This window comes from Triturus cristatus, chromosome 6 (assembly GCF_964204655.1).
Source record: "Triturus cristatus chromosome 6, aTriCri1.1, whole genome shotgun sequence".
Lineage (NCBI taxonomy): Eukaryota > Metazoa > Chordata > Amphibia > Caudata > Salamandridae > Triturus > Triturus cristatus.
The window spans coordinates 917610497-917634853 of record NC_140589.1 but is presented as its reverse complement, the minus strand read 5'-3'; the positions used below and the strand labels follow the sequence as shown (position 1 = coordinate 917634853).

The 24357-nt window shown below is 47.3% G+C and overlaps 1 protein-coding gene across 4 annotated transcripts in view; it reads right to left on the bottom strand.

Annotated features, from left to right (window-relative positions):
* Positions 1–452: 452 nt before the first annotated feature.
* LOC146820793 (uncharacterized) overlaps positions 453–24357 on the bottom strand; it is a 114752-nt gene continuing 90847 nt past the window's right edge. For all 4 annotated transcript variants that reach the window (XM_085611590.1, XM_085611588.1, XM_085611589.1 and 1 more), the window contains 2 exons: positions 3897–3983; positions 453–2539 (listed from right to left, as the gene is read on the bottom strand). In XM_085611590.1, coding sequence (XP_085467716.1) covers positions 1911–2539; positions 3897–3983 — 716 coding nt within the window. In that variant the 3' untranslated portion in view covers positions 453–1910. The remainder of the gene's footprint in view (positions 2540–3896; positions 3984–24357) is intronic.

Here is a 24357-nt window from a genome sequence, read left to right as displayed (position 1 = left end):
CTGGAACCAGTACAGAGGGGGCATATGCCTGCCCCCGGACCCGGACCCGCCCAAGGAGCAGCTCTCCCCTTAGCTTTCTTTCCGGCTTTGAACTTCTTGCTGATATGTGTACGTCTTCTTGAGTCTCTGACTTCCCCTCCCTTCCCTTACTATAGACCTGTGTCTGTTAGACGAAATGGGGCTCGCTTCCCCTGATGAGAACCCCTTCTGGTGCTTACAGTACTTATCGCCTTGCTTGTGTTTAGGTTTGGATTTGTGTTTATTTAAAACAGAACCTTCGATTCTCCTGTCAGTGGAATGTTGACGCTAGCATGTGTTGTGCTTTTAAAGCTGCCGTACCTCCGGGTTGTCGGCTAAATAGCTGTGTCACTGATCTTACAGAATAAAGGTTTAAAAAAAAAAAACTTTAAAAAAAAAAACTCCTGCATTGAAAGAATCACAAAGACATACAATTTTTGAAAGAATCTTTAAGGACACCAAACGAAAACAATCCTCATATTATTTTTTCAGTATGACCATTAGAGTTGTCTCTTTTGGTATCCACTGAGCCAGCAGACCTTGCTTCTCCTCCCAAGAAAAAGCACAGTAAATGATGAACTTACAGTGCACCAGGATACAACAATATTTGCTGGGGCCCTTCAATGATTCCCCTCACTATCACCCTCCAACAGTGTCCTTCATCTCTCCACAGCCCCTCTCTCACATGTATTTCATTTGTTTTATAGCACCTATTATCCCAGTGTAGGGTGTTGGAACACTTTCCATAACACAGGAGATACAGAGACAATGAATCATACCGGAGTAAATCGGTGTATAGAAAATATTAGGAGACAACAAGCTGTAGGATTCATGTCATCCATACTGGTAGGCTTTTTTGGAGAGTGCTTGGTCTGGAGAAGCCCAAACTCAGTATTTAGAACGTAACAAAGTGGTTAGGGTTGGCTTTACTAATAAGAATTGATCTTTAGCCAAACAAACCCTTCTTAGCAACTTTAGGATAATGAAAGACTCTGAAAAAAACATAACTTTCTAACCTGTACCGTGTAGTTTGCATGCAGCTCTTTGATGACACTTCAAGGCTCACTGTGCTAGACTATGATTGAAACTTATGCTGCACAGTAACAAAATGGTCTCTTTGCAAAAGCAGTAACCCATTGAGCTATGCACATAAAATACTGTTCTGTGATCTGAATGATACACATCTTTTGCAGCAGGCATGCTACCTTACATGAATACAAACTACCACTAGACAAACCTCTGATCTCTCTCCAACAGGTACAATAATCACCAGAGTTATCCTGACACTTTTATTGTTGCTTGAAAAGTACTGGATATACAAGGAACTCTGCAGCGGGTGCTTTCAGAACTGTTGTACTGCTACAGAGCTAGCCCCCAGTAACAGAACCCGCCACCCACGCGTCCAACCTCCTGGGGAAATGGCCGATGGCCGCTACGGCCAGTCTGGCCTTGCTTGGTTTAAAGGAGTTCCTGAATGGAACAGCATCATCTCATCAGAATCAGAGAAGGTTTCTTACCATTTTAAATGTTTATGTGATTTGACAGAAAACAGATGAAGGAACATTTCATCACAATGGTTTGAAAATAATTGTACACTTAATAAATGAACATCTTGGGGACAGGGATAAGATCAAAGTAGTTATTAAGATCAACACTAGTTAACTAATAATGTTTGTGTTTTCATCCAGGATTTTCTCCTTGGTATCTTCTCCAATGTATTCTCTACTGTACCAAAATATTTATGGTTTGAGCGAACTTCTTCTCATCCACAGTACATAGGCATCATGTTTATACAAATATGTGTTTATCGTGTTTAGTGATCAACTTGCACACTGATGGTTTCCTCGTGTTCACCAAATTTGTTATTCCTCATGGATGTGCTGCACGTAATCTCATGAAAATCGTGCCATTTTGGGTTTCTTTCCAGAATTTATATCATGCATTTTCTGGTGATTTCTAAGATTTCCTTTCAAACTAAACCATTTTCCACATTCTATGCATTGATAGGGTCTTTCTCCTGAATGTGATCTCTGGTGCCTGATAAGATCTCCATTCTGAATAAAGCTTTTCTCACATTCTGTGCACTGAAAGGGTCTCTCTCCAGTGTGTGTTCTTTGATGTCTAATAACACTTTTCTTTGCACTGAAGCTTTTTGGGCACTGATTACAGTAATATCGTGCACTTTTTTGCTCCATGTCAGGCTGATTTGGAAGATTATTCAAATATCTCTGATTGCTATCATGTTCAGTAAATCTATCTTTTAACCCTACTGTAACGTAATCCTTATTTGAAATGGAATGTGATGGACTACCAACATGAACTGCACTTTGAGTCATTTTCTCTGCTCCTTGGTTATGGTTGGTTCGTGACAACAGTTGCATTTTTCCTTTTATTTCTTTCTTAGAATTTTGAAGCACTTTCATTGTTTTGTTTATCTGTACAAGATCATTCTGTGGTTGGTTTTGTTCTGTACATTTTTCAAAATGTTCTTCCTCTCTTATTCGGTTAATTGAAGCATTAGCTGTTGGATTGAAAAAAATAAACATGGAATTAGTTTTTGACAGCTGCACTGCATACGGAAGTACTGTTATACTGTTATTTTACAGGAATCTAATTATACAAATAGGAGTGAATAGACTTGCTATATCATAAGGTTTGCTGGAGCTAAAAATCACAAATGTGTTTCTCAGGTGGCTGTCATCACAACCACCAGGGATTGTCGGAAGTCCTGCAGGGGGATTGTAGATAGTATTTCAACCACAAGAAATGGTGTACATGTTGTATCTGCTACTGGAGGGCATGGAACAACAATAAAATTATGAGAAGGTGATAACTCAAGGAAACTAGTCCTACGTAATTACTACGAACATTAGCTGTCAAGGTGCTGTGCCTAATGGTACAAGTTTACATTCAGAAAGGAAGACCAGCTCTTTATCCTTTTGTGGTTGAAATTAACAATAACACTAAATTATGTAAACATGTACTATCAAATTTCCAAGAAATAGTGCAGTTTGTGGTGTACACACTTAATAAATAATCAATATTACATTGATAACTCCTGCACCTTCTGAAAATATAAGCCTACTAGTCATACAGGGATAAAGGAGTCTAGACATGTCTCTAACTACAGAAGAATATAACGAAGTAATACATTTTCTAGCTCCTTTCATTTATCGTGCATCCAGGCATAATTATGTTTGTTATTTTCTTACTGCAAACAATCAAACCTATTGTCTTTATTGTGGATCCCATTTCTGCATTCGTGGTCAAAGCTTCATGGACAAGTTTGATCACCTATTTACAAACATCATTAACACATTTGATTAATCAATTTTTCCAACAAGCTAGAAACATGACAGTATTTGCCTCATTATGAAACACCAAGTCATTTTTCAGTTACAGGAGATAACAAAACCAAACTGCCTTTTTGACACATTTCAGTTCAGACTTTACCTCTGAAGCAAAGCCAGTATGTGTACAACATATAGTCTGGCAAGTTACTCGCAAAGCAGATAAGGGATACAGCCACCCATGCATGCCCACTGGGCCACCCAAGGGTATTTGGACTAGAATTTCCTCATCAAAAGCCTTCACATCGTGCATGTTTGCCACCTAGTTTGCATCCTTTCTTCACAAAAGATGTCACCATATTCAGCATGAGTTCTCCTACTCCTCTACAACTGACTACAGTCGTTCAGAATAAAATAATGAAAATACTGACAGTCAGAAGGATAGAAAGAAGCAAATGTAGAAGAAAAGTAGGAAGGTATCAATGGTTTGCAAAAAGGACAAGGAGGAGAACAGGAAAAAGTTTAAACTTTGAAAATATTACCACAGTTATCCCCCCTTTGCCATTCAGTGGCATAGGCCTCTCTCACCCTTGATTCTTCCCTTAGCAGGCAACTCCTCCTGGAAGTCTGTGGGCTTAAGGCTTACTGAAAACACAGCTGCAGTTACTGATTCTCCTAATAATAAAAAAAAAAAACAAATATAAATAATAGCAAACATTAACAAAACAGCGAGGTAATTATAAGAATTGGCTATCCCTTTATAAAGAAAAATACAATATTTTGAGGAAAGGAGGCACATAAAATGGTTTAAACTATTTCAAATGGTGCAAACCGGGATTCGGTTATAACTACTCTTCTGTTGAGGGTGTAGAGCTGCGTAAATTCCCAAACTTGGACTCCTAACGAACAGAGAAAAGGGCCAGGATCAGAAAGGCACTTTGGTGCTGTTCAGTGTTGTAGAACATTATCTGTCAGATTGAGCATTTATGAGACTACATCAGGCTCAAAAACATAACTGGCATAAAGATATTTGCCACTAGAAATCCACAAGACAAGAATTCAGGTGTGTCCATCGAGCAGAGATTTAGATGACAAAGTGCAAGCTAAAACATCAATCATACAACAAAGTTCCTATGATTAGGTAGGAAAGCAAATTCATAAAAAATGCATGCTTGAACACATTACGCAACATTACACATGGATTTTGGCAAACCAACATAATGACATCTGATACAAACTATACTAAAACTAAGATCATTGTTATGGGCAGACTAATTCTGGAAGCAGAATGAGGTGCACTATATTTGATAATCTGATGCATTTTGTTTCTTTCTTGAAGTAAATACAATGAGAAAAGTAACAAAATTTCTGTGGAAAAACATTTTATAGAGAATTTGCAACACTAAAATACTTTAGTAGATCTGTTCATCTTAATAATTTAGCTACTTGCTTTATGAATAAAGTAATAATTGATTTGGGGGTGGCATTCTTGTATCACACTCCATGTTATCTGAAAATAGAAAAAATCTGGCTGATCACAGGTGAAGCTGTAAGTGACCTATAACATTTTTTAACCACAGCAATGAATGTGGCACTGAATTGGATGCCCTGTTTTGCATCTCAAAAGGCACCCCACTCCTGCTATAACTTTAATCCTTTCAATGATTAAGTGTGAATGCGATTATCGTGTGGAAGAAAAGATCAGTCATAAAACAATGCTTTAAGACATGGAATTAGAGACAGAGTCAACCAACATATTTAAGTCAGGATTAGGTATATACAGCACGCACCTAGAGTCGCATCTTTTGGGAAAGGCCTGACAAATTAAGAACAGAGGTTTCCTTTTTTCCTCACATGTCAGATAATGCTCAGGTAGGGCTGACGGAAAGTAAAGAATGATGGATTTTCTTTTTGTGGCGGTCAAACAGGTGCACATTCCATCAGAGAGTTTAGGAAAAGTACTGATCACCTGAAAAAAAACGTACTCCTGGATTAGGCGCATGGTTCACTTACAGGAATATTTCCTGCAGTGCTGAAGGGAATAGAAGAGGTGTGCTTCTATACTGATTTATATGCAAGCCGGATTCCAGGCGAGAATATCAAACAAGTGAACAGTGAAAGGAATTATGGGCTTGCCAAAGGTTTATGCAGTTCTAAGCGAGATTGACCCCAAGTGCCTTTTACCTAAGTATTACAGTTAATATAAAAAACAGACTCCTTTACACCCAGATCTGATGCAGATAGTCTTTTATTACAACATGTATGACAAGGAGCTACAGCTTAATGATGTGCTCGCTCATTGTTAAAGTGTAGGTTGGAAGTTATGTCAGAAAGAAAGTGGAAGCATTGAGTTTACAAAGGAAAATCCAGTAAAGGTTTTATTCTCGGTCAGGTTACGGAATGTATAGTTTAGGTTACTTACAGATTTCAATAAAAAGACTTTGGACGACTCAGTCTCAGCAAGAGCTGAGAGATTGAGACCCCAACTTTTGCTGTACCAGACATTACTGTATGCAGAAATGGGAACGCTCCACAGGTCACATAAATCACAGCATGAATGTATGGAATTAGCTGACAATAACAACAAAGGAGTACTCTATCGGTATCTAAGGACAAGTGTGCCAGTTCATGTCTTATGCCCCTTGTATGCCGGTGTCTGCCACCTGCAAATAATTGGAAGAACTGCAGGTAAACTGATGATTGGGTTGTAGGAGTTTGTGTCCAAATGTTTGGCAGTAGTTCATCCCAACCAGCAGTCAGGATGTGATGAAGGGTATCCATGTGGAGCCAGTAGGTAGTAAGGTGCTATGTGGCAGATGTATGACCATTTTTAGCGGTTGCAAACAGGAGATTAGCCCGTTTGCAACCGCAAAAAAGGGTCCTGGCATGTACAAACGCTATTTTGCGAGTCACTGACTTGCAAAATAGCGTTTGTGACTCTCGCTATTAGGATGGGGCGTCCCTTCCTAATAGCGAGTCTCAATACAATGTACCATTGTTTTGCGACTGCATTTGCGGCCGCAAAACACTCGCAGTTTACAACCTACTTCAAGTAGGTGGTAAACCACTCGCAAACGTGAGGTCCCCTTCCTTCCCCTTTGTGAGTGTTTGGAAAAATATTTTTTAAGCACAGGCAGTGGTCTCAGAGACCTCTGCCTGCCCTTAAAAAATGAAGCTGAAAAGTTTCATTTTTAAATGCATCCCGTTTTCCTTTAAGGAAAGCAGGCTGAATTTTAAAAAAACAAAACTGCTTTATTTAAAAAGCAGTCACAGACATGGTGGTCTGCTGACCCCAGCAGGCCACCATCCCTGTGAGTGCTGGCCATTCCCCATGGGGTCGCAAATTGCGCTTGCCTCATGAATGAGGCATGCAATTTGTAACCCCATTGGGAATCACAAACAGTGTCTGAGACAAATGTGACTCGCAAAACTGAATTGTCGCACATCTGGCCCTATGACACAGACTTATTCATAGGACTGACAGGAGAAGCAGGCCCCTGGAGCAGCAGTAGAGATGTATCAGAAGGGTCAGTACCCCCTCCCTCTATGCACACTCGCTTGCCCCCCTGATCCACCCTCTCCCAGGCTACCCGAGGTCCTCCATCTACTCCTTTTGAGAGCACCAATCAGGAGCTATATGAGCCTGGGAGAGGAGAGCAAAGGCAAGCATTCTGAAGAGTAAATAAAGAATGAAAAGAAAATGATATTTAGCCTGTAAGCATCTGTTTGTAGTGTGTAGTGCTGTAGATTCTCTGCATATGTCTGCCATCTAGTGCTGGGTTCTGAAATTAAAATTTGTTTTACTTCAAGGACGTTTTGAATCAGGAATATCCTGTGACTCTTCCCTTAGTAAACAATACACATGCTTCTATACCGCTTGGTGTGTTCCAGTCACCTGCACTGCAGAAGAGAACTTGTTTCCTCTAATTTGAGGTGCCGTTTGTTCCTTGTAAGCGCAATAAGAGTCAGGGGTGCCTGGCTCCCACCCTGATCGGAAGCCATTGTTTATGCTTTTATTTTTACACAGTTACTTTATTGTTCTGATTTTAGTCTCCTGTAACTCCACCTGGCAGGGGAGCCTACCAGAGAGGAGTGAAGTGTCGGGGCTCCGTTGGTCTTTGGTTGCCACTTCATATAGCTGTTCGGCGTGTAGCCATGCCCACCGGGGTAGGCAGACTGCAAAAAGATGGCAGTTGCGTGGACATGCTGAAGGCACACCAAAGGCAATCACGTCTGCACCCATCCGAGCCCGGACGTCGCCAGGCTCCCTGGCCGTAGGGAACCCAGTCCTTTTTAATATTCCGCCGAGAAGATGCTTCGTCTCACCCCACCCACTCTGGACCACTGTAGGCATTGTATTGATGTCTCGCTGAGTACAATGAGCTGTGGTAAGTGCAAGTTCACCTTTAAGTTACAGCCTGGGAAAAACCCCTTGGGAAGAAACTTGCATTCAAGTGTAAAATTAGCCCAATGTTTCCTACTAAATTGCTGCTTTCTACCAAAACATAAATTCCAGATCCTAGAATTTCTGACTGACCATCAACCTTGCATTCAAGTGTAAAATTAGCCCAATGCTTCAGACTAAATTGCTGCTCTCTACCTAAACATAAATTCCTGTTCCTGTTCCTAGAATTTCTGACTGGCCATTGGTAGAAACTTGGCTTATGGCACACTCCGCCCCAGATATTTTAGATGCCATTCCTTAAGAATATGTAATCCGGACGCAAGACAGACCCAACCAAAGGGGTGGAGGGATTGCTGTTATATTTAAATGGCACGTTCAATGCAGACTCTCTGAAATAATGATAGCGGGCCGCGAAGAAGCCCACTTCTCCCTGTCACTCTCAGGTTGTTGCAACTTTGTTGGCCTTTGTATACATCTTTCACCAGGCCCTGCCACACAGTTTATCTCTGACTTTTTTTTTGCAACATATTTTTAATAACATTTATATCTGGTTAGCATATTTGCACAAACACGTTAGTCAAGTATTTACGTTACATATTCTTATCAATCACTTAGGGAGCTTCACATACAATTCAATCTGGAGGAAAATCATAATATTGCAAATCTCTTCCCTGGGCGTAAACACTCCCACCTCCAATGTGTCTACCATACAGTAGTCTAAATGTGCCTACTTTCCCCCTAGAGTCTGCCTATCCTACATTTCTTTGCCCTGTCCCGGTGGGTGGCTCCAGCCTCAGACCAGGGCTCAGTGATGTCCTCATCTATTTCACTCATATTTTATAAAACGTAAACAATCAAACAAAACTTCGTGCAGAGGGGGAAGTGTAGCAACTGATTTTGAGGATGTGCATATCTTGTTCTCAACCAGTAATCAGTGTGTTCTGCATAGCGTGTGTGTCTACTGGGGGGGGGTCCCCCCTCTGTTCCCAGTCTCCATCCAGCCGCATACCTGTCCCTCATCTAGGAATGTGTGTGTCTGTCTCTCTTGGTGCTAGTCTAATCTATGCACGCCACTCTTCTCCTAGGCTCAAACCTCCTGGATAGGAGTGTGCTGGTCACTCACTGTCACTTCTAGTTCCCTCCCCTGTGTTCTGCTCTAACTCTGGGTTTTCCCAAATCACCAGCGCTTCCTTCAGTAAGTCCGCTCTCGGTCTTTTCCGTATGCCTCTCAATTCCTCCCAGCTCAGGGCTCTTCCCTCTGCTCATGCCCAGCTAATAACAACTCGGTTCCAGCTGAATACTAGTGGCCCAGAAGTGGACTTCCACGTCAGTGCTATCATTCTCTTGACTAGGCCTAAGGCCAGGTCTATCAATCGATTCCCAACCTTCCATTTAGGTGGACATGGGAAGAGCCCTAGTAGACAAACCTCTATCGTGAGCGCCAATTCCCTCCCCAGGGCATTTTTGATTTTGGCCAGTATCCCCTCCCAGTATTCGTGCATGATGCTACAACTCCGAGTCAAGTGTATAAATCCAGCGTCTGCGTGGGCACACCTCGGGCAGTTTCTCACTTCACCACCATATGATATCGATGGGGTGTCATGTAGACCATATGGATATAATTGAACTGCGTGTATTTGAGTCTAGTGGTCTGCGATATCTTCTTATGGGACCGAAGAACCTTACCCCATTCTCCATCAGTGAGTTCCCTATCCACTGCCCTCTCCCATTTCCCTCGGAGATCCCCCAAAGGGCCAATAGCCGCGGTGACAAGGGCTTCATGATGCCACTTCACTTGGTGCCTCGTCGTGCCCAGGGTGATCAGTGCTTGTAATACGGGGTGAGCCGCCGGCTTGCCCCTGCCTGTGCCCCATAACTGCCTAAAGGTGCGAACCAGGGCTTCATACTGCAGGAACTGGCCTGGGGGAAGGCCGCAGCTATCCATCAGGTCTGCGAACGGGACCAGGAAACCGTCCTGGTAGCAGTCGTCCACCATGTCCAAGTCCGCCACCGTCCATGACGCCAGCTGTTCAGCCTTGAACGTCGTCACCGGGTTGCCATGGGGGAGTCCAACCAATGGTAGCGGAGCGTGGGCGTATACCACGGCCCCCCCCGCCCAGTCTACGCACACAGCGTTTCCAAGTGTTTATAGCTGTGAGCTGCAAAACAGACCGATAAGGGGCGACGAGGTCGGTCTGAGTAACTTGGCCAACAGTACGTCTGGGCCGGCATTAGGTCCCATCTACCAAGTTCCTTCCGCATTTACACCCTCCACCCACTGTGAAAGCCATTGTAATTGGGCAGCCAACATGTACAAGTCCGGTAAGCCCAGGAAGCCTTCCGCCATGGGGCGCTGTAATGTCCGCAGGGAAACCCTTCGCCTACCATCTCCCCATATCAGATCTCTCACTGGTGAATTCACGGCCTGAACCATCATCGGGGCATCAACGTCGGCAAGTTGACGAAGAAGTGCAATAACCGCGGCAGCACGACCATCTTAATTAAAGAGATCCACGCAATAATGGGCAATTGTAATGTGTGCCAGAAAAGCACACAAGTTCGGGGAGACCGCAGTGCTCTATCCAAATTCCCTTCCTTTAGGCCTTCCAGAGAATGAAAGTCATGTATGCCTAAATACTTAAATGAATGGGGAACCCAGTTAATATCTGCCTGTAGCAGTGCCGGCCGGGGCGTCGGTCCCACCAACGGAAACAAATAGGTCTTTTTCTTGTTGACCCGCAGGCCCGACAGTGCCTCAAACCGCTCCAAGGGCGCAAGGGTAGCTGCGGTGCCCGAGAAATCAGTCCTCAGATATACCAGCAGGTCGTCTGCGTACAGGGAAATAATATGCGCCCGACAGTCTAGGCTGAGGCCTATCAACTCCCCGCCCTGCCGGATCAATGCTGCAAGGGGTTCAATTGCCAGGGCAAACAATAGAGGTGAGAGGGGGCACCCCTGTCTAGTTCCTCATAATAATGTATATTGGGAGGACACAGACTTCCCCGTCCTGACCCTCGCCGTAGGTGATGCATAAAGCAACTGTACCCATTTCACCCATCCCTCCCCAAGGCCCAGTCGCACCATTGCTTCAAAGAGGTAGTCCCAGCCGACTGTATCGAAGGCCTTCTCCAGGTGGACTAAGAGAACAGCCACAGAGGCATAGATCTCGTCTCCCTGTGGAAAAGAACAGAGTACAGCTGACGCAGATTATAAGATGTATTATGGGAAAGGATGAAACCGTTTTGGTCTCAGTGAATGATGGAGTGCATGTGCGAGAACAGTCGGAGTGCTAGTATTTTGCTGATGATCTTGAAATCGAGGTTAAGCATAGAGAGTGGTCTATACTCAGTGACCGGAGCACCAGCCTCTTTGGTCTTAGGGAGGGGTATTATCAATGCATCCTGTGTAGACTCAGGGAGATTCCCGAGGGGCAGGGACTCCCCGTACAGGGTCACTAATCGTGGCACCAGTTGGTCCATATATTTTGCGTGAAACTTTGCCGGGAGTCCACCCGGTCCCGGTGTCTTCCCCGTCGCCATGTCCGAAATGGCCGCTCTGACTTCATGCAAGGTCACTGGGCCCCCTAGGTCTTCCTGCACCTGTTCGTCCAGCATCTGTAGTGGCAGCGTGTCCAGAAAGTCCCAGATATTGGAGCAAGGGGCCGTCGCAGGGCCAGTATACAACTTCTTATAGCATGTGCGAAACAAGGTATTAATAACATCAGGGTCTAAACCGCACTACCATAGCTCGTTTGTGCCTCTTGCAGGTGGTATTGCGCCCCTGAATATTGTCTAACTGCCTGATCTGAGCCTCCAGATCCAGCAGTTCTTGCCTGAGTTCCCGCTGTGATACAATTGACTGTCCCAGGCGGTGTCCCCTCACCACCACCCATTCTACTAACACTGATGACGCTGAATTAGCATTGATCGGGAAATATACCTCTATGAGAGCCCTCAAAGAGTTGCGGAAAGGCGCATCTTTTAACGTCAGGGGGTTCAATCTCCACAATGGAATCGGGGGGCGCCTCCCAAGGGGTTGATGAGTCAATAGTAAGGGGTTGTGATCCGATAGGGTCCTACCCAGGTGTTTGTGTAACGGAGGTGCCAAAGTCCGGCATGCACAGAAAGGTGTCTAGCCTGGTGTGTACCTGATGCATCTGGGAGAAATACGAGAATTTCCTATCAGCCGCATGTTGCACTCTCCAGAAATCCTCGAAGCCCCAGTGGCTTATCCAGACCCAAAACCCAAAACCCAGCTGCCACCCTGTGAGCCTGCGCACCCGGGAGAGGAGTGTGTGAGCGATCTGCAATGGTATCTGCCACGCAGTTAAAGTCACCGCCGATGACAGAATTACCCCCTACATAGTCAATCATCTGGGCTGAGAGGGCATTAAGAAACATCACCTGGTCCACATTCGGTGCATACACACTCCCAAGCATCACCTCCTTCCCAGCCAGTCTCCCAACCACTAGGACGTACCTACCCTCGCTATCAACCTTAGTGAGGACATACTCAAAGGGGACCCCTGGCCGCACCAATATCAATACCCCCCTAGCGAATGTGGAGTAGGTAGTGGCGCCTCCACCTCCTACGCAGCTTTTCCCCTTCACTACCAATCAGGTGGGTCTCCTGCAAGAGGGCCACATGCACGTCCCTCCTCTTGAGGTAGGCATATACCTTATACCTTTTGGCCATGGACCCCCAACTCTCTTATGTTCCATGTGATAAACTTGAACGTGTTGTGTGTAATTAAGATGGTGTCAAAGCCCCCCCCATGTCAACCCCCACCACACCCATGGCTGCTAGTTCTCTTGGCCATACCCTCTACCCCCCTCTGCACTCACAAAACAAAAAGTTAACAACAAACATCCCCTGAAGGACAACTCCCTGACCCCAGGACGATCTAGCAACTGCCATCCGCCCAAACCGCAGATAGGACTGCATCAACTAGTAAAGGCCCAAAGTTACCAGCGTAAGGACCGAAAGGGAGCACGGCAATCCCACAAGTGCCCAAACATAGACACCAAGGTTTACACATGGCGCGTCAGCCTTGGTTGGTTGATCCGGCCGGTTCCCAGGGGCCCATCCGGTCGCCCTCCACACCCTCCTCGAAGCCCATGGCCAGGGAAAGGAAGTATGTAGGTGGGAGACAGATAGAGATAGAAAAACAAAAAGAGCATGGAATTGGTAGTTCGTAGATTATATAATCTCATCGGCTGTATTCAGGGTTATCACCGGTAGCTTGACACTACCACTGCGAGACGTGTCCGAGTCTGTCCCATCAGTCCCTCTCTTCGAACCAGAGCCTCTCTCCAATGACAATCTCCGGTCCTGCATCATGGCGGCCACTGCCTGCAATGCCTTAGCTCTTTCCTTCTCTGTCTCTGAAGAGCTTGGCTTCTTTGGGACTCCTCGCCTCTGCTGCCTCCTGTGTCGTTTCCCCGACTCTCGTTCCCTAGGCGGAGCCGCCATTTTCTGTGCTGCAGGCAGTCCCTCAGTTTTATGAGCCTCAATCAAATCCCGTGCCGCCTTGGGATCTTCACAAAAGTGCTTTGTCCCGTCCAACAATATTCGTAGCTGGAAACATCAGGGAGTACTGGATCCCTTTTTCCCGAAGGGCCGTCTTAACTTCGAGAAAGGAGGTGCGCCGCCTCTGCGCTTCCAGGGTGTAATCAGGAAAGAGTAAAACCTTACTGTTTTCGACCACATACGGTCCTTCAGTGCGCGCCCTCTGCAATAAAGTGTCCCTATCTTTGAAATGGAGAAGCCTGGCTACCACAGGGCGCGGGGGCCTCCCAGAAGCAGGCAGCCTGACAGGTACGCGGTGCGCCCTCTCCAGCGTATAGAACGGTGACAGGCCCTCTGGAGCCACAACCTCCCGGAGCCAGCCCTCCAGATATTTAATCATGTTTCCTTCCACTCCTTCCGGTAGACCCAGGACCCTCACGTTATTCCTTCGATTCCACCCTTCCGCGTTTTTGGCTCTCTGTTCCAACGTGCAGGACACTCCTGGATAGTTCCCCTACCTAGCTGGTCAAAGCCTGCCTGTTGCGCTGGTGTAATGTCTGACAGGGAGGATTTGGTCAGCTTCACCCTATCCGCCAGATTGGCATGTTCCGTACTCAGCAGGCCTAGGCCTACCGCCACGGTGCTTATGTACTGGTGTAGGGTCGCCTTAGTGTCGGCAATAGCTTCCAATATTTTGGACAGCTGCTGTTGGACCAGATTTTCTGGGAGGTCGCAACTCAGCTACTTCTGCACTTGTTCTACAGTGGTTTCCTCTTGCTCCGGGACAGGTCCAGTCTGCTTCCCTCTAGTCTTCCCCATCGCCAGGAGTGGGTGTAAGGGCCAACTAAGATCCGCACTTCTCTGAGCGGTCGGGCACCAGCTCTCCGAGCTTCAGCCTGGCTCAGCGCCTCACCCCTTTCCAGTTCTGTATTGCGGTGTCCTTCACCGAGGCCCACTCTTTTACTGCAATGCACAGATCGTGGCCCATATCCCCAGAGCAGTCCCGTCCAGTAGTGACTCGGGGCCCTTCCGGCCCTCTCTTCTCACTCACCTCTCTGGAGTTGTGTAGGGGCAGCTCTGAAACCCGGCACCGCCAGCCCAACAGGCGTTTTCCCCTTCGGTAATGTCAATGTGGGTGCACGCACCTCCTCTTATCCTGCTAGCAACCTCTCCCCCAAGGCTCGATATTCGCAGCCCATGTACCTCTTGGCGAGGTATTCCATGCCTGTGTTGGGATCTGCGGGCTCAGCTAATGTCCTCACTCAGTCCCGGGATCTCCCTGCAGGTATCGCTGGTCCCCAAATCGTTCTGCGGCCTAGGCCCACATATTGGCTCTGTGGCCACCACCGGCTTGTACCTGCCCTCAGAGACCCTCTGGCGTTGCCAACTTCTGCCTCGGATCAGGTTTACCGCAATCCCACCAGTCTCAGGCCATCTCTCAGCCTTCTGGTTTGCCAACGCCTCACAAACCTCCTTTATTACCTCCCCTAACCGGGGAGGGCACTCCACGAGCTCGGGTCCCGAAACCGCATCTCTGTGGTGACCTCCAGCACGAGGGGCCACGGCCGCGGTTGCTCTCGCGGGTCACCTCACGTGCCTCTCAAACAGGATCGGCCCTCGCCAGGCCCCAGCCCCATGCAGCTCCCTGTGGTGCCCCGCAGCACGCCGTCTTGTGCCGCTAAGCACGCACTCTGCCGTCTGCTCCGCAGTGTGTGCCTCTAAGTCGACTGATGGGCTACGCCACACGAGCAGCCCAACCACGGCCCGTCACCTCTTTATGGCCGTACCCGGGCTGCAGGCCGCCATCTGTCCTGTACTCCGTCGGTCACACACTTCCAGACCTCCTCTCTCTCCTGCAGCCCCCAGACCTTGGGTGGTTCAAATTAGGCTCTGGGGCACCTCTGGTGTTTAAGGCCCCGACCAGGGCGCCCACAGATCACGGCCGTCACTGCTACAAGCAGGATAATTTGGCCGGCCGGCGAAGAGCTCTTGGCTCACGTGTCCGTCATCATCTTCTTCCAAGCCAAGCCCCGCAGTTTATCTCTGACTTAATGAAAATTTTACCAGTGTATGCCCTCAGGCCTCGATTTTTCTCATACTGGGCGACCTTGATCTTCATTTTGATGATATAACTTGTGGATCTGCATCCTACCCTATGGAGGATCTTGGACTACTGCACTTCACACAACTGGTTCAAGCCCCTACCCACTCAAAAAGGACCTACCCTGGATCTTATTTTTCCGAACGCCTTTCAGGTGTTTTCAGCAACCCCTGTGCCCACTGCATGGTCTTACCACCTGATGCTTCCTTTTGAAGTGCAGTTGAGTCCTGCTGTCCCTTCTGACTCAAGACCTCAAAATGACCGTAATACTCTGAGATGGTCCTGCATTACACTTACCTCTTTTACAGTCGCCTTAAATTTAAGCCTTTCTTTATTGTCGAATTGTCCCCGGGCAGCCAATGGTCAAGTGGAGTCCTGGATTAAGATGACCTTAGATACTATAGTACCACAAAAACTATGCAATACTACCCGCATGAAACCATTGGTGAAGTGGTTTTCCGAAAGAAAGAAAAAAGAGTGTAAGCGCTTAGACCGCCTTCGGCGTAGAAATTACACCTTATCTCACAAAAGCAACTATCAGAAAGCACAGAAAAAGTATCACAAAGCAATAAGACACACACACACTCAATTCTTTACTCAACAGATCAAGACGGCAAAAAATTCCCCTAGGGAAATCTTTCAGATAGTAAAGTTCCTAACTTCTTTAGAACGGGTCTCAAGCTATCACGCCCTCAGTAGGAACGTGCAACAAATAGCGCATTTCTTGTCAGAAAAAAAATTGCAAAAATCTATACAACCTTGCAGGACAAAGCTAAAGACCATGCGTTCCCATTCTCATGGCCATCTGCTTCTAAATGCTATGAGGCCTTTCTGAATATACCCAACCTACCTGCCAAAGAGACCCGTGCCTTGGGTTACCAAAGTAACATAGGGCTCTCCACCCGACCCTGCCTCACCTGCCATAGTAGAGTGGGGAATGGAAGTGATTATTCTGATGCTCTGTCAATTGCTCAACTTGTCTTTTACCACCGGGCAAGTCCTCTCTCAATGGTAAGATGCTACTGTGGTTCCACTTCTGAAGAAGCCCACTCTGGATCCATCTAAGCCAGATAATTTTAGACCTATATTTACCTATTACCTTTCTTAGGTAGAATAGCAGAAAAACATGTCAACCAACAGCTGATGAGGTATATCGAGGTAAATGCCAGGCTACATGAAACCCAGTCTAGATTTAGGATTCATTTTAGTACAGAATCATCACTCTTATTGGCCTCAGAATTACCAAGACTTGTCGCTGATGAGGGCAAGATGGCTGCCCTGGTCATGCTAGACCTGAGTGCGGCCTTCAACACCATGTCCTATGGTCTTCTATTGGAACAACTGTGGAAGTACGGTGTCGGGGGTCAGGCGATCAAATAGCTGGCAGACTATATCCAGAATCAACATTCCAGGTGTCACTGTAGCCCTGTAACTCTGAGATTATCCCACTGCACCAACGAGTACCGTATAGTTCTTCCTCGAGTCCGACTCTATTTAATCTATACATTCGCCCACTAGCTGATGTGATCGAGTGTCATGGCATGAAGATCGTGCTGTATGCTGATGACACTCAGCTAATCATCACTCTGGTGCAGGACGAAGGCACTGCAGGAGATAATTTTAGAGTATTTATAGTGAATCTAGCTGAATGGATGGACAGCAGCTGCTCGAAGCTTAACGCTAATAAAATGGAAGTCCTGGTTGTGGGGCAACAACCTTCGATATGTTCCTCGGTGTGGTGGCCAGACAATCTAGGTTCAATAACAATGCCTAAGCCTAAAGTAAAAAATCTGGGCTTTGTATTTGATCGCCTGTGACAGCCAGATAAATGCCCTGGCTAGAACATGCTTTGGCATTCTAAAACTACTATGAAAAATCCTAGGGCTCCTTTCTGAACTGGCAAGGAAGACAGTAGTTCAGGCCCTCCTAGTTTCCAGATAGGATTATTGTAATCCTGGGTGAGGCAGGACAGACTTAAGAAACTTCAGAGGGTCCAGAACGCTTCTGCACGGGTGCTGCTAAAGATTCCTAGACACTCTCCTATGGGCGATGCCTTTTCTAAACTCCATTGGCTTCCTATAAGGGAAAGAGTCTCTTGTAAAGCTCTTTGGTTTGGTCATAAAATTCTGCATCAGAGAGGTCCTCACTACCTCTTTCCCTTGATCGATTGGTACCATCCAAATAGATGTCTTAGGTCCTCAGGGGGAACACTGACTGTGATCCCAAGATAAAACGATCAGGTCTGGGTGATTGCTCATTCAGCTATTTGACAGCAAAGTTGTGGAACTCCCTCCCTTCTGAGGTGAGATTAGAACGCTCGGAAACCAAATCCCGAATTTTTTTTTAAACTTAGTTTTTTAGACAACTATAATTGTTTGAATCAAGTGCAGAACCCTTGTGGCCTTTGAAGCCTAGCACGGGGACACTCAGAAAGGAGTAACCAGGTACTCTACAAAACTCCCAACACATAACATGGGCAATGACTTCACCTTAGATTGTTTTCCACTCAGACGGTAAGTAATGGAAGTGGAGTTTAGAGGAAGATTAGTATTGTGTGGCATGCACATTTTAAATAGTTAAATAAGTAAGGTGTGAGAAGGTTTAAAATGTGCCATCGTTACAAGCCAAATTACGGGAGGAGGGTGAGCAAATGTGATTCTACTGCACTTGTGCTACGAACGGACGGCTGCAGGGTAAGTAACATTTTCAGTTTGTAGCATGTTTGGCTTTACAAACACATGTTCGACGTTGACTGTAAGGCAGTTTCTTGTCAAAGCGGAGGCTGGCAGCAGATGATGCAGATGTTTGGAACAAAGTCCTTAATACAATTTGGCTCACAATATTCTGTTGATGGGTTAGTATGCCCACTAGTACTTTGCACAGGTGTGTGATGTTGACTAGGTAGATACCTTGCAGGTTTCTGCCAGTGGTCACCCCCTTTTTGCATTTGGAGTGTGCTCTAAAGGGGTACAGTGCGTACACGTTTACATTTAGATATACTTGTGCACTCGAAAGAGTGGTAAAGGCACCTTCCCATTTTGGAATGGCAGGAATGGAGGGTTCAAATGATGGACCCATAAGTCTTGTGAAAACTATGTTAAGATTCTGCAGATGGGCTAGAGGATTTTTAGTGGGTATTGCCCTTTTGAGTCCCAGCATGAACTCCTTGATCACAGGGATTTTGACGAGACATGAGTGCTTCCAATTTTGAATGTATGCTGCAACGATGGTTGGTGAACATATATTGAAGTATACACAAAACCGGCCCTTTGGCAGTGTGAAAGGTAGCAGACAATGTCTTCAACTCTGATCATAAAGGAATTTAGTTGTTTTTAGGTGCAATAATGGACAACCTCTTCCACTCAGTGTGTAACATGCATGAGTGGTAGGCTTATGAGCTTCATGAAGACAAACACTCATCAGGGAGGTTTAAGTGAACAAACTCCAAGACCTGAGGTGCCATATAGCTAGGTTGAGTTGCTTGTGGTCTGGGTGCCTGACTTACAGTTTTGCTGTGTGAGAACATCTGACCTGATATGTAGTTTCTCGCAGGAACCAATGGACATCTCCAGGAGTATTGAGTATCAGGGCTACCCTGCCCAGGTTCTGGCCACTAGGAAAAGGGTCACTTGACACCGGTCTCAGCTTCCTCACCAAGTATGTGACGAGTAGGAGAGGGAAAGCATAGGCAAATATCTCTGTCCAGTCCATCCACAGTGCATTGCCCATGTACTTTGGATGTGGTACCTGGAGGCAAAGCATGGGCATTTTGCATTTGCTAGAGTGGATGGGGCTCCCCACAGCTGGAAGTATCTGTGTAGGACTTGCCAGTGGAGTTCTCACTAGTGGACTTTTTGATACTGCTAAGCATGACTGCAAAGCCATCGACAATCCCCACTTTGTAACTTGCTAACAGGTGCATCTTGTTGCGGATTACCCAGTGACAGATCTCTCGTGCTAGCACAGACAGCTGACAGGGAGTGAGTTTCCACTGTTTTTGTACCTAATACACACTCATCATGTTGTCAGTCATTATAAGGACTACCTTGCCTCAGACAAGCTTGAAGAAAGCTTTGAGGGCTAGACAGCTGGCAAGTATTTCCAGGCTGTTGATGTGATGACCCTAATGTTGAGAGGTCCAGGTACTTTGCCCAGTCATTTTAGAGGGATGAGTGAGGCAAAAGGAATGTGGGTCCCGTGCACTACATGCCATTGGAGTCAAGCTAGTTTGGCTGATGAGGGGTGAAACCCCAAAACCGGTGCCAGGATGCTTGTTTCTGGTCCAAGGAGGACCTGGCCTGGCAGTTCGAGCTGGACTGTTCCCATGGGGAACAGGGTCAAAACTGATTTGCATATGGCTGAGTTTAAACTGGAAGGGCAAGGGAAGCAAAAAACACAATGGAAGTGGGCCCAGATCTCTGTACTCGGGTGCATGTTTGACATTGTTCAACATGCTGTCCATCAATTGCTCTTTCTGCACATGTCACCCCGAGTGGGACGGGTATGCCCAGACGTGGGTCCTGTGCTCTCCAAGCTTGGCAGTTTGGGCTGGACTGTTTCCATAGGGAACAGGGTCAAGACTGATTTGCATATGGCTCAGTTTAACATGGAATGGCATGGGGAGCAAAAAAACAATGGATTTAGGCCCAGATCTCTGTACTGGGATGAATGCTTGACATTGTTCAACATCCTGTCCATCAATTGTTCTTTTTGCATTTTCCACCCGAGTGGGACAGGTATGTCCAGGTGTGGGTCCTGTGTTCTCCATGCCATTGGAGTCAAGATAGCGTGGCCGAGGAGGGGTGAAACCCTGCAACTGGTCCCAGGATGCTTGTTTCCGGTCCAGAGAGGATCTGGCCTGACAGTCAAACTGGAATGGCATGGGGAGCAAAAAAGTTATGGATTTAGGCCCAGATCTCTGAACTGGGGTGAATTGACATTGTTCAGCATTCTGTCCATCAATTATTCCTTTTGCATTTGCCACCAGTGAGTGATATGCTGGTGGTGATGGGCACCTGTGGAAGTGGGTCCAAGAAAGTTCTACCGAGCAAAAGATTGCTGCCGTTCCACCATTTCTGAGCTTGTAAATGCTGGACTTGAGCAACATTAGATTGACCCTTCACTTGGAGTGTACACGAGCAGTTTGGAGTGTGACATAATTGCTATGCAAGAAGCCTTCACACCTAATAGCTTCATTACAGTTCTTACAGTGAGTGTACAAGCAGACTGTAAAAGAGACAGCAGTGTCTGAAATGCCCTCTGTCTGTTTATTGGAATATGATTTCTCTGTGATAACTTCTAACACCGAGTGCCAGAAGGGATGGATTTTTTGGGGTAAGTGGTGGAATTTCTTTATATCTACGGTGAACCCTAGGTTGTTAAGTCGATTCCGGGTCTTGTGAAATTCCTTTGGTGCCATGGATCCGCCAGGGTCCCCAATGGAACTTTTACTGGGAAGACCTGCCTAAGTTCTGTCTGACCGCATTAGATCTCTGCCCAGCCCACTACTGTTGCTGGGCAACATCTCCACTTTGCTAGAGACCATGTGGGTTTCAGTCAGGCCGGCAATGGATTTGGAAATTAGCGTGGCTAAATTTCAGCCAATGTCTTGCTATGCGATTACTAAAATACAGCCAGTTGTATTGGAGGATTTACCTGCGTAACCTCAGCACCTATATCTTTGATGGCTTGAGGTCATATTTAGCTCAGACTTAGATAACATATAGGAGCCTCAGGAATTTCCACAGAGTGGAGATTGTGAGGAGCAGGCAGACAATATGTTGCCCTCTCACTGTAATTATAATGGGACTATATTTAAACCTTCAAATGCTAGTGAGCTTGATAACTCGCCTGAGATGGAAACTGAGTCCCCTTTGTGCAACCCTCTGAGCAACATGCCTACTTTGCTTGGTGGTTTACAGGGTAGCAGAGGTGTTAGAACTACATTCGCTTATATACTGGAAACCAAGTCTACTCTGCTCACTGAAATGTTGTAGTCGAACCCTGCAACTTCAGAGGTTTTACTGCCTTTCAACAAAGCGCTGACAGACATTTTAGCTCTGGTGTGGGCAAAGCCTTATGTGGTGCCAATCATTATGTGTTCCATGGCTACGCATCAAAACACCAGAAAAAGTCTTGCAGAGCAGGCTTTGGCCGGCAAGGTGACCCCCAGTGCATTTCCTGCTGCCCGACCCAATGAAAAGCCAAAGTGAATTGATGTGCTTGGCAAGAGAGTGTCTCCTCCATCAGTTTGGCATTATGATCGGTGAAGGCAATTTGCCTGTTGGGCAGATACATCTGTGCAGTATGGGACATGGTGAGTGAGATCCTGCCTGCCCTTCAGGAGGAGCTGAGAAATTGCTTCACTCAAACAGTCCATGTAAAGGAAGAGGTGTCCAAACATATTTTGATGGTTGGATACTACAGTCTGTGTAGGGATGGCCATGCCCAAGACCTCGAGATACCAGACTCTTCGTGCCCAGTCCGGAGCCACAAGAATTACTTGGGCCCGGTCGCTCTTGATCTTCTTTAGCACTCTGGGCAGAAGTGGTATAGGCGGAAAGACGTATAGAAGACCACGACTCCACTTGCGATGAAAAGCGTCGCCTAACGAGTGCCACCTTGGCAATTCCAACGTGCAGAACTACTGACATTGCACGTTCTTTTCTGTGGCAAATAGATCTAACCAAGGCTCTCCCCACTGCTGAAAGAGACCTTGCGCCACCTCTGAGTGAAGACGCCACTCATGATCCATCATGCACCGGTGGGCTGAGTTCGTCCGCCCTGGCGTTCAGGGAACCTGCCAGGTGTTGAACCATCAGGGATATGCCCTGATGTTCCAGCCATGTACAAAGGCGAAGAGCCTCTTGACATACGGTCCACGACCCCACCCCGCCCTGTTTGTTGCAGTACCACATGACGGTGGTGTTGTCCGTGAACACCTGCACTACTCTCCCTTTGACAGAGGGAAGGAATGCCTTCTTTGCAAGACAAATTGCAAGGAGCTCCAGAAGGTTGATGTGGAGCCCAGACTAGGCCAGAGACCAGAGGCCTCTGATCTCCGCCTCCCCATGTGGCCGCTCCATCTCAGAAGGGATGCATCTGTCACCACTGTGAACTCTGGTTGGGGAAGAGAGAGGGATCTGCTGTTGACACGATTCTGTTTCATTAGCCACCACTGCAATTGGTTTGCAGTGCCCTCCGAGATCTGGGCGCAATTGGAAAGATTCCCCTGATGTTGTGCCCACTGGAACTTCAGGTCCCACTGCAGAGCCCGCATATGCCACCTGGCATGATCCACCAGCAGGATGCAGGAGGCCATGAGACCGAGCAGCCTAAGGGTAATTCTGACCGAAACCCGGGATACAGGCTGAAAGATCGGAATCATAGCCCGAATATCCCAGACTCGCTGTTCGGGAGGATGAGCCCGAGACTGCTGTGTCCAGAACTGCCCCAATGAAAAGGCGCTTCTGAGAGGGAATCAGGTGTGACTTCGGCACGTTGATAGTAAACCCCAGCAAAAGCAGGAGCCCACAGTAATCTGGAGATGGGAGATGACAGCCTGGGGCGTACTCGCCTTCAACAGTCAGTTGTCTAGATAGGGGAAGACTGGAACCCCTAATCAGCGCAGATAAGCTGTGACCACCGCCATCACTTTCGTGAACACCGGAGGGGCGTTGGTAAGGCCAATGGGGAGCACGGTGAGCTGAGAATGTTCGTGGCCTACTGTGAACCGTATGTAACGCCGGTGGGCAGGCAAGACAGGGATGTGAAAATAGGCACCCTGCAAGTCCAACACTACCATCCAGTCGCCAGGGTCGAGGGCAGACAGAACCTGAGCCAATGTCAACATTTTGAACTTCTCCTTCTGGAGGAAGAGGTTGACATCCCTGAGATCCAGGACAGGACGCAGGCCTTTGTCCTTCTTGGGTACCAGAAAGTAGTGGGAATAACAACCACAACCTACTTCAGGCACAGGGACTCGACCGATAACTCCCTTGGCCAAGAGAGCTGCAACTTCCTGACGGAGAAGGGCCAAGTGATCCTCCGACATGCGATGGAAAGCAGGTGGCAAGGAGAGAGCGGTAATCTCGAGGGGAGGGAGTAGCCCCTTCAGACTATCTGCAAACCTCACCTGTCCAAAGTGATCACCAGGGTAGAACAGAGGTACAAAAGTACCAGCCGACGTCGGTCCTGATCCGTGTCCACGTCGAGGGGGAGGCTGGGGTCGACATCGGTTGGGGACACAACCGGCGTCGGGGGGAGGGGGGCAGGGGTGTCGCCAATGGATTCTGCGCTAGAGAAGGCGTTGTAAGGTCAACCGGTGCCGATCCGGATCCAGGCCTAGATCCCTGGGGGGCCTGCGGTGCCGAAGCTGCCGGCATCGAAGGCCTAGAAACCCCAGCAGAGTCCGTGAGTCCTGAAGGCGCTCCGGCAGAGTCGGGCTGCCCAAAGATGGAGGAGAGGGCTTCGTAAAAACTACAAAGTTGGGCTGGGGTTGCTCTGGCTTCCAGGAAGGGAGGGAAGCTTGGAGCCGACACAACAGGCTCCATGGGCGGAGCCGAACGACTACCTTTCGCATCCCGCGTCGCATCAGCCGACAGACAGAGAGAACTCGAAGAGCGAAGGTGCTTTTTCACCTTCTTTTTGTGCTTCGACTTACCAAAAGACTAAGACTTCGAAGAGGAGTGATGGTGGTGACTCCTCGACCGGTCCCTCAACCTTCCTCCTGATCGGGACCTTGAGTGGCGCGGAGCCGACTGCCGGGCCTCCAGAAGCTTTCAGGACCGTTCCTGCAAAGACTTCAGATTCATGACCCGACAGTCGGAGCACGACTTCGGGTCGTGGCCGCGCTCCAAGCACCACAGGCACACAATGTGCGGATCCATAACCAACATCAACTTTTGACAAGAGCCACAAGGTTTGAAGCCGGTCCACCGATGTGACATCCCTGTGCACCAGGAGAGGAACGACTCGAAAAAGATGTCGACAAAAGTCGAAAAAAGACCGTCAAAAAATGACTAGAGGTACCGCTC